General features: G+C 45.1%; 1 protein-coding gene across 1 annotated transcript; it reads right to left on the bottom strand.

Moving 5' to 3' along the window:
- Window positions 1-628: 628 nt before the first annotated feature.
- PLK2 (polo like kinase 2) lies at window positions 629-10,053 on the bottom strand. The gene is made up of 14 exons (XM_081212867.1): window positions 9,751-10,053; window positions 8,457-8,564; window positions 8,153-8,269; window positions 7,797-7,926; window positions 7,413-7,500; window positions 6,631-6,726; window positions 5,605-5,803; window positions 5,360-5,507; window positions 4,699-4,796; window positions 3,668-3,791; window positions 3,005-3,245; window positions 2,773-2,902; window positions 2,563-2,673; window positions 629-1,391 (listed from the first exon to the last, which is right to left on the bottom strand). Exons 1-14 carry the CDS (start codon window positions 9,994-9,996, stop codon window positions 1,200-1,202), a joined length of 2,028 nt encoding a protein of 675 aa, XP_081068993.1. The 5' UTR covers window positions 9,997-10,053; the 3' UTR covers window positions 629-1,199.
- Between the last annotated feature and the right edge of the window lie 38 nt (window positions 10,054-10,091).

Below are 10,091 nucleotides of genomic sequence, written 5' to 3'. Positions count from 1 at the left end.
CCCTCTGCTTTGTTGGAAGGCTGATGGGAGAATCACACTTGCTAGAGTACAATGGTCAGATGTCTGCAAGAGTTTACAAGCAAGAGATTCTCCTTCAAGCCAAAGTAGTAGGAAGAAGAGAGGTTTTTATGCTGCAGAGACCAAAGTAGACTTGGGTATCATAAGAAAATTTAGGGGCCCTTGAACCTTGTATATTTAAAAAAAGCCAATTTAAACTCTGAAGGTAACACTAAGGCAGACATTTAAATAATATTCAATGCAATCCTATTATCTACTCAGAAATTGACCCTACTGAGTACAATAGACCCAATTCCATGTAACCTAGTATTAGGATTGCAGCCATGGTCTGTGGTGAACAGCATCAGTTTTTAAAAGCATCAGGCCAATCTACCAGCCACATCCACCATGGTTTATATAAATTGTGCAAAAGCTGGGCTGTTATCCAAGCAGATTGCAGGCTCCTGCAGGTAGAAAATAAAGCACCATAAATGCTGATGGAGGCCCATTCCACCTCATCAGAATGAGAAATCAATTGACCTTGAACCTCTTCTATCTTGCGTGTTACTTTTACTGGTTAGAATGAAATGCAGAGCTCAGAGGGAAAAAAGGCATATACTGAAACCAGTGCTTCAGGTTTTTCCCACTCTTTATTGCCAACAAATGTATATTTAAAATCACGGTTGCAAAAAAATGTATGTAATAAATACTTCACTTTGGGCTGTAATAAATAAAAAAAAATATTAACAAGGAATGCACTTTGCCAGCCACAAGTGTGATTAGTTCTTGGAAGAAATAAGAAAAAATGTATGGCCATAGTTCACAGTTAAGCAGCCACAAGCTGCCCCAAATAGTTATTCAACAACAATGAGATCGCCCTCCCTCCCAATTCCTCAAGTGTTATTCACAGTTTTAAGTCCTCCATCAGAACTGTTCTCTGCAGAGCTTCAAGTCCAACTCATATCTTTCAAAAGGGAGTGAACCAAGGAAAGCTACACTCCAAAAGAATTCCTTGTCACACCATTAATCCACCAAAGACGGCTGCAGTAGGCTCCATGTCTGGTACCAGCCCAGCACATAAGATGTTTGTTCGTACCAGTCCCTACTCCTCACTCATCCATCAACATACTAGCTTTTTCCAACTGCCTCCACTGTAGACTTCAGTGAGAGAAGTCCTTTTGGTTTTAGAAGAGTTTTTTAATTTAATTGCATCTTTGCAAGAGCATATTCAATGCATATTCCATTCGCTGTTTTAGATCCAGGGAACACCCAGACATCAGAAGGGTCGTCAAGCGAAACGTTGTCGATAGCCTATCTTCATTGATATAAGTAAGCAAATATTCCTCATTTTGGTTGCATATGATGATTTTTGTGTGGTCATGGTAGAAGTTCACCTGCCAAGAAATTAAGAGGTGCTGTTTAATGCAATTGTTCCAACCTCTCAATGCACATTTCATGGCACTGCTTTCAGTTTTCAGCAGTGCTCCGCAAGTATTTCGTGGACAGAGCCTTCCTTTACAGCCTAGATTAGAAGCATAATAAAAACCCCTTTGCTCATGTGCTGCAGAATATTAAATGCCTAAAAGACAAAGCATCTCTTTGACTCTAAGCTCAATAGGGTCTTAATCAAGATCACCTGCTTGAAGACAAAGATTGCAAGCCTTAATTTTTGAAACGGCAACATAATCTGGAAGCAAGTTATGTATCCAAAAACACCCCTTAAGGAATAAAGGTATTGTTCATCTTTAGTTGGTAGAGGCTTGCGTCCAGAATTTGAGAACTAAAATCACTGCAGACCTTAGGTAGCTTGAGAGCAGAGGAACACAGAAGGTTCTGGTGATGTATAGGAAGATCTCTATTAGACCACTGGCTGTTAACCTGTGGCCATCCAGGTGTGTTTGACTAAAATGCCCATCAGCCCCAGCTAAGATGGTCCATAGTAAAGGATTGCTGCTGTAGTCTAGTCACATCTGGAGGCCCACAGGTTCACCAACCACTTACTGGATCCTAGTGCAGGCATAGGCAAACTCGGCCCTCCAGATGTTTTGGGACTACAACTCCCATCATCCCTAGCTAACAGGACCAGTGGTCAGGGATGATGGGAGTTATAGTCCCAAAAGTTTGCCTATGCCTGTCATAGTGTGCCTATGATGTCTTGTTACGCCAAACCCAACAGACCCCCCCTCCGCATAATAGAATAAACCAAGCATTACAGATGATACGATATCATGTAACTTGTAGAAAAGCCCATTTTGCATCTGTGTACACTTTACTTTTGGCCTTGGGATTTGTGAAAGTAGCACGTTTGGCCCTTCAAGCCATTGGACTCCTCGGCTTTCACGGAGTCAGCTGAACAATAGCTTATTAACACTATTTATGATAAGTTACTATTGTCATCAAGTTGCGACAAGCTCCTTAGGTTGATAACACACTGTGTAAAAATAGTACCCTCGCCATCTTCAGATCTAATCCCCACTGATTCCAGATAACAAGCCCCTACATGTTTGGAGCAAGCTGCATGTGTGGGTGGGTGGAGGGAGGAGAGAGAGAAGAAACTGTGCCTACCTGGAAGGTGCCATCATTGAAGAGCATCATCAATGCCTTGTCAGATTTCAACCACTGTAAGAGGTAAAGTCTGGGCCTACGGACATCTGTTAAACTGGGCAGATCTCCTCCCTGAAAAGGAGAACACACAATCTTGGTTAGAGCAGAGTTCATCAACACACAGGCTTTTAACAGCAACGGATTCCAAGCCTTTTCATCCACATCACTTACATCCATGAGATTCTCTTCCATGTAGTGAGAGAAGTACTTCAAAACAGTTACTTGACTGATGAACTGTTCAGGGGCATCAGGAGCGGAAAACACGGAGCACTGACCAAGCTCTGCATAGTAATGGACTGTTCTGAAGGTAAAAAGAAGAAGAAGAAGAATATTAAGTTCAAGTAGACACAGAAGAGGAAAGCGTCAAGTGACAACTTCGTTGTACATTGGGCCAGCCACTTACTTTTTGTCTGGAAGAAGACTCATGTGAGCACCATTGTTGAAGAGAACGCCCACTGTGTGGTCCGACAGCTGGTAACCGAAGCCATATTTATTTGAGTAGTCCACCCATTTCGTGACCCACTGGAAAGACGCAGCCAGTTGTTCTTTGGGAATGTGGTCAGATTCTGGCATGTTCTCCAGGCAACCACGCAACACTCTAGCCACAGTGTCAGCCACGCTTCCCATAGTACTATCTTCAAGGCCTGGGTGAGGGCAAAGAGGAGGGAACGTTACAGAAACCACATGCAGAGTTGTCAACGAACCTACCTCCTGTACGTTATTCATTGGCCTATCGTCTCAGATTATGCCCCTAAAAGGCGGTTTGGCAATTTCTGCTACAGAATTTGTACTGAAGTTCTGAGAGTTCCCAACAGAAAGAGAAGCTGTAAAACTAGGTTTTAAAAGGGCTTGAGGATTTATCTTGCAGTTCTTTGTGGGGAGGGAAGACATTACAGTCCCAAAGACTCACTAAGCAAATTTGTAGGTTTTTACACTAGATTATTTGCTTGGCCAGTTTGACACGGGAGGAAGAATGTTTCTTTACAGGCCCTAAATCTTACATTCTTGCTTGAGGTACAGACTAAACACAGAACCGCCTACTTAACGCCGTGTGCATCATACTTACATTCGCTGCTGCTGCTACAGCTTCCCAATGTCCCCCGAACTATCATCCGGATAGCATCTCCGATTTGTTTGGTTTCTGCTAGCATGCCAGGTTTGGCTACAGTGGTGCTGGGAGGCTGGATCTCCTGAAAAGGCAGAAAATACCATGTTGTTGCCAAGGACCATCAAGGACAGATTCTTGCACAATTCATCATCATGTTTCAGATTCCGTTTTGCAGGTACCCTGGTAGCTAGGCCTCGCTAGCAAGGTGCTTATCACTGTGATGAACAGGATACATGCAAAGGGCTTTTGCTACGGCCCACAATGATGCAGTGTGCATTATACATGCCACACAAACTCCCTTCGAGTTCCCTTTCAGGGAAGGCAAGGTCACCTCGCATCAGGAGGTGGAAGGCAGATAGGACCTGAATTCATTTCCCCCATGATAGCAAGCTTTGATTTCCCTTCACTTATGTATCTAGGAAGAGGCTGTGATAAACCACTGGGGAAGATTTCAAACTTGTTCTGTCCTTTTGGCAACTTGAACGACCAAAAATCAAAATTCTTCTTGGTTGCAAACTGGATCCCGTTTCTTGAACAATGGAAAGATGTTTTCTTAACAAGGCTTGGAAGAGCTTCTCATGCTGTTTGTTCTACATTTTTATTTGGTTATGTCTCATCACTCTGCCTGTGTCTGCACACACACCAGGCCTGCTTCAGCTCCCAAACATGCTGGAGATTGCAAATGCAACTGAAGTTTCAGAACTGCTGGCTTATCCTGAGCTAAGAGTCTTCCTAAGGAAGAGGAGGGGCAGCTGACAGCATCTCAGGATTATGCAGTATGGAGACACACAGATGCTGGATGATTTGCACTAATGAGTCCTGGAGTCATAGAGACCCTGCACAGATGTCAAAGGCTATGACAGCCATGTCACAAGATTACGCTAAGCTTCCTGAGCTCTCAAGGATTTCGCTAGCCGCTCGTTTTTACTTGTGTTCAGCAATGCAGGCTACCCTGTTACAAAAAAAGCCCAACCAATTGAAATACATACCTCCTCTGGTCTGTGTTTCAGGGGTTGCTGGGTTATTGAGGTCTTTTTCAAGTCATGTCTAAGCTTGTATATTTCTTCATCTTCTTTAGCAAGCCGATCTGGAAGGGAGAAGAAAGCCACAGAAAATTTAGAGGGGTTTTTCCTATCCAAGTGCACATGACTGTCTAGTACACAATACTTCCTGCCTTGACAAGACATGCAGTCTAGAGTGTTGCTTCCTTTGTATGTGCCCAATTTCACAGAGCTGAACTCTGTGATCTTATAGAGTCGGCAGACCAGGAACTGCAGCCAATAACAGGCTGGCTTCAAAAACCAACAGTGATGCTTTAGCAGCTCTGCATTAAAAAGTTCAGCAGTGTGTATACACAAAATGTGCAGCTTTTAGAGGTGGCAAGAGATCAGCAGTAAGTATTTGTTACAGATGGGCAGAGGATAGATTGGGATCTACTCGTAGATCTCTGGCTGATTCGTAAGATAGATCAGCAAGTTTTTGGATTCTGGATTACTTAATGATACAGCAACAACGAAAAGGACTTCCCTCTCAGAAAAGATGTGTTCTTTTGCACTGATGACTTGGTAAGAAACGAAATTGATCCTTCCAGCCTAAACTCTGCCTACTGTAGTACATAGATAGTAGCCAGGTATGAATATATCTACTTACTGTGTGTGTCAAAATATCTTGCTTTTTCCTTCTTGCCCCCAAAGAGAGCTGCAGCTGCCTTCTTGAAGAAATTCTTAGCCGGGCTTGACAAATTGAAGTCAGGAACTGTATGACAACAACTAGCTGGAAGCCTCTCTGGAGTGAAGCCCTGAGGAAACAAGATGTACAAAAACGGGCTGTCAGCTGGCTGTCAGCTGTAGCTCTGAACAGAAGCGAAACAAACCAAGAACAAAAATGCTACAAACCAGCAAGAAGAAGTCGTGTTGAACAATGTCATCTAAGCTGGGGCGGTCTTCCGGGTTTTTCGACAACATGGTTGCAATCAAGTGCTTTGCAGGAGGCAACAAAGACGATGGCAAGGAATATCTCGCTTCCCTTATACACCTGTAAGTTTCCTTCAGATTGGTTGTTTCAAATGGAGGCCTTCCGAGTAGCATTGTATACCTGTTGGAAGAGGAAGTATACAATTCATTATTTGAATCATTGGCAATAATAATAATAATAAAAAAATGTTTATAAGAAGGGCCTCAATTTAAGTAGTCTTTAAGCAAAAGCATCACCACCACTGACCATTACTAGTACTGGAAAAGATTTTGTCAGCTAAGTTTTGTAAGAAGGGGCTGAACTGAGATCAAGAACATGCCACAGGTCTGTGCAAGACCCAAGGATGTGTGGGTTTGGTAACCAATGAAGATTAAGCATCCCAATATCATGGGGCTGCAAGGGGTGGGAAGTGGTCCTGGAAAGGCCCATAGCTCATCAGTGGAACTGTTAAAGACTCTGCATGCATAAGGCACCCCATCCAAAGCCTTTGAGGAGCCTGCCAACAAGATGGGCATGACATCACTAGGCTGAAGGTGGACCTTAGACTGGTTTGACTCAGTCTAAGAAGACTGCCCACACATGCAATAATATCTCCTGGTGAGATTACTGGAGAGTGTGTTTAATGTGATTTCAAATGGGGGGATGAGGTCAGAAGGTGAGGCTTCACAATACCTTGCATTGTTTTTTGCCCCCATGTACAACTAGCACAAACAAAGCTTATTGTGCAAAATAAGCCAAATCTCCAGAGTTCTGTGTAATCTGAATAGTTACAGGTCGCAGGAGAGCAACTTGGGTGAGGTCCTTGTAAGTTACATAGTCTAACCTCCTGCTCAGTGCAATTGCTCAAAGAGATGTGCTGAAGGTCTGCTTGAAGACCTCAAGAAAGGCAAAGCCTACCCACTAGTTACACAGTTGTAGACAAGACCAAACACCAGCTAAATACTCACATGACACAGCCCAAGGCCCAAATGTCAGATTCACAGCCATGCCCTTGTTTGTTCAGAACTTCTGGGGAGAGGTAATTTGGTGTGCCACAGATGGTTCTGGAAAAGACAATTGAATGAGGAGTCAAAACAATTAGCTACCAGTCCAACAACAGTTAAGACTCTCTCAAAAATTCAACGTGTGTCATACACTAGTGAAACCAATGCAATCCAATCCCAAGTCAGTGCATTTTAAACAGAGCATTAGTTTGGCCCACCAAAGCTATATGTTTTCGTTAAATACTGTACAGGTTCCACCTGAATTCTTTGTTATATGCAAACAGCCTGTATCTGCCTTGCGTAAAGAAGGCTCCAAGTTTAATCCCTGGCATCTCCAGGTGAGGCTGTGTGAAACCCCTGCATGAACCCCTGGACAGCTGCTGCCAGCCAGTGCAGACAACAGGGAATTACTTAGACCAGTGGTCTGATTCAGTATAAGGAAGCTTCCTATGTCCCATGGTGGCAGCTCACCACCATTAGCTATATAAGACTCACCCTGCCAAATGTGCATGGGCCTGAAATAGTGGGGGTTGCTCACAGGCAGAAGAAGCTGACCCACTAAACTGTTACAAAAAAGGCCATTAAGAACATTGATCAGCTGTCAGATATCCTGGCTTGCAAGCCAATGTTTTAAACGCATTATGAGAGCCAGCATCTCTCAATGCTATACATAACTAGAGATTACAAATCCCAAGGCAGTTCTGCTGTATTTAGATTGCTGCCCTCTTTCCTTCCCAGGTCCTTACCTTCTCCTGTGCTCCAGCGGTTCCAGCCTTGCTGCCAACCCAAAGTCACCCACTTTCAAGTCCATGGAATCGTTAATGAAAAAATTACCTGCAGACGCAAGGCAGAGAGGAAGAGGAAACATGGTGAGTCCAATTCACTGTCATGACGTGTTAGACAAGTGCTGACTCGCGTCTAAAGAAGGCCAGCACATAGTTGGTGCTTTTGTTTTTATGAATGAATGCTTAGCACTATTACTCAAGCACTCCAAGACTCCACTGCCAGACAAGCTGATCCTATTCATTAATCCCCATGAATTGCAGTTTTCAAACAGCAGTTTGGTCTATGAGAAAGGAAACTGCTCTTTCAACATGTTATAAGCACAGTGTCTTGGGAGATCAACATACCTAGCTTCAGGTCTCTGTGTAAGATCTCCTGTTCGTGAAGGTATTTTAATCCCGACACAATCTGCCTGAGGTAGTATCGCACTTCTGGTGCCGTCAACACCTTCCTTGCTTTCAATATGTGAGCCATAGACTGGTGAGAGGAAGAAAAGAGAAAAACCCACAGGCAAGGTCACTCAGCTGAAACCACACGATAAGCATCAGCATTATGAAAAAAGCTGAGGGGTGGGGGGTCAAAGGCAAGGAATTAAGGGCTGCCTCAAGAAACTATGGACAATACCTTTTACACATTAAACATTTTTACACTATCGGCCGATTCCATGTAAGGGAATACCGGATTTCTCCCCATGGATGCTCACCCTTCGGCTGCAATACTCCAACAGAATGTAAATGTTCTCTTTGTCCTCAAAGTAGTGGTAGAACTGCACAATGTGCCTGTGATTGAGCATCTTGTGCAACTCGATCTCTTTATCAATCTGGAAGAGGAGAAAAGGGCACACACAAACAAGAAGCAGGTTATTACTGGCACCTCGGTATCCACATGCCACCGCCGTGGGAAGAGGCAGGGCTTAGATGCGAGCAAGCCACTGCAGAGGGAGAAAGGGGAGGGCCACCCAAGCACATAAAGAGATTCCTGAAAGGAGCGTCACAACACATACACACCTTTTCCCTTTGATGAGGTTTGGCTACTCGGCTGTGAGGAATGATCTTTGCAGCATAGACTTTGTTTGTGGTCAGATCCGTCATCTCGTAGCATTTTGCAAAGCCGCCCTGAAGAGACAAGGCAGAGCAGAAGAAGCACATTAGGCGAGACAGCAGAGAAACTCCCCTCCACCTCCCTCTTCAGGGAGCCCAAGTCAAGCAGGAAAAATCGGAACCACCAAGGGACCATGACTGCAAAATAAAAAAAACGGTGACAGTCTGCAGCCAAAGGACAGTCTGCAGTGTGCTCTCAATTCTCACTCTTTGCTAATCAAATTAATGCAGCGCCTTGGATGCTAAAGAGAGCCCCCCAGGCAAGCTCTCTCAACCAGCGGTCAAAAATATGCAACAAAGGTACAGACAAATGCCTGTAAAATGCTTGAGGTCTAGCAGCTTAAACCTGTAGCGAGAGAACAAAACCCTCCCCAACAGCCTCATGTGTGAAGCAGGCAATTCTCCTACAGATTATTTTGTGACCAATGCACACACATTTATCCATTTTTGCCACAAGCACTCAAGATGAAAGGCAAAGCAACCGACAGTTTTCTGCTGCATGTAATTGGGAGAAGAACAGCTGACAGACATGTACATTAATCACACAGGATAGCTGCCCTCCCTCTCCGTGCAGCTATCCGTGTGGAGCCTTCCGCCTTTTGTTTAGCAGCCCTTTAAGGCTGGCAGCTTATGCATGCACCAGCCTCCACAGGTAACAAGCCTACTTCGACAGGTGATCCGCAGAGGTGATAAAACACAAACGATAAAAACAGAGGGGGCTGCAAATCAAGCCAGCAGGACATAAGGACTTAAGATAGTGCAGCAAAGCCCCGATTAATGGAACACTGGGTGTAAAATGCCCTCTTTCTGAGAAGCAAATATATTTGGAATTTTGCAAAGGAAGGGAAATGAAAAGGCACGATAGATGGACCGGGAGGAGCGGGGGGGGGGAGAGAATGCTATTAATTATAAATTATTATTTTATTTATACCCCACCCATCTGGCTGGGTTGCCCCAGGTACAGAATGGGGGGGCAGATCAGACCGAGAGGCTCAGATTAGGGAGGGCGCCTGCGTGCCAGAAATGCCAAAACGCACTGGCAAAAAACCCGCACACAAAATCAAAGTAAATCGATGTTGGGTGGGAATCTATGCGCCCCCCGACCCCACCCCGACGTTACAACCAGCTCTGCACACCAGTGACAGATCCACGAGACGGGTCCCTAAAACTGCTACTGCCGCCGCCGCCGCCAGGCAATTACCTTTCCCAGCACCTTGCCGCGGCAGTATCGCCTTCCCGTGGTGGGGTCGGTAATAATCCGAGAGATCTCGGTGGCCGAGTGCGGGTGGTGGTGGTGATGCTGCTCGGCTGCCGACTCCGCCGCTTTCTTCCTTCGCAATTCCCCATTGCAGGACTTTCCCAGCGCCTGCTCGCCCATCTTGCCGCTGCCGCTGCCGCCGGCTGCTGTACTGCCCGGCTGGTAAGCGATAGTCCTCAATAAATCCATAGCCCCGTCGGCAGGCTTGACCCAGCGAAACAAACCCCGCTCCAGTTCCCAACCCGCTCCCAAGCTCCGCTGCGCCGAACGCTCGCTCTGCGAAA

This window comes from Podarcis bocagei (assembly GCF_964188305.1).
Source record: "Podarcis bocagei genome assembly, chromosome: 11".
Taxonomy (NCBI): Eukaryota; Metazoa; Chordata; class Lepidosauria; order Squamata; family Lacertidae; genus Podarcis; species Podarcis bocagei.
Note: the sequence above shows the minus strand (reverse complement) of the source record. Positions and strands in the feature narration are given on the sequence as shown.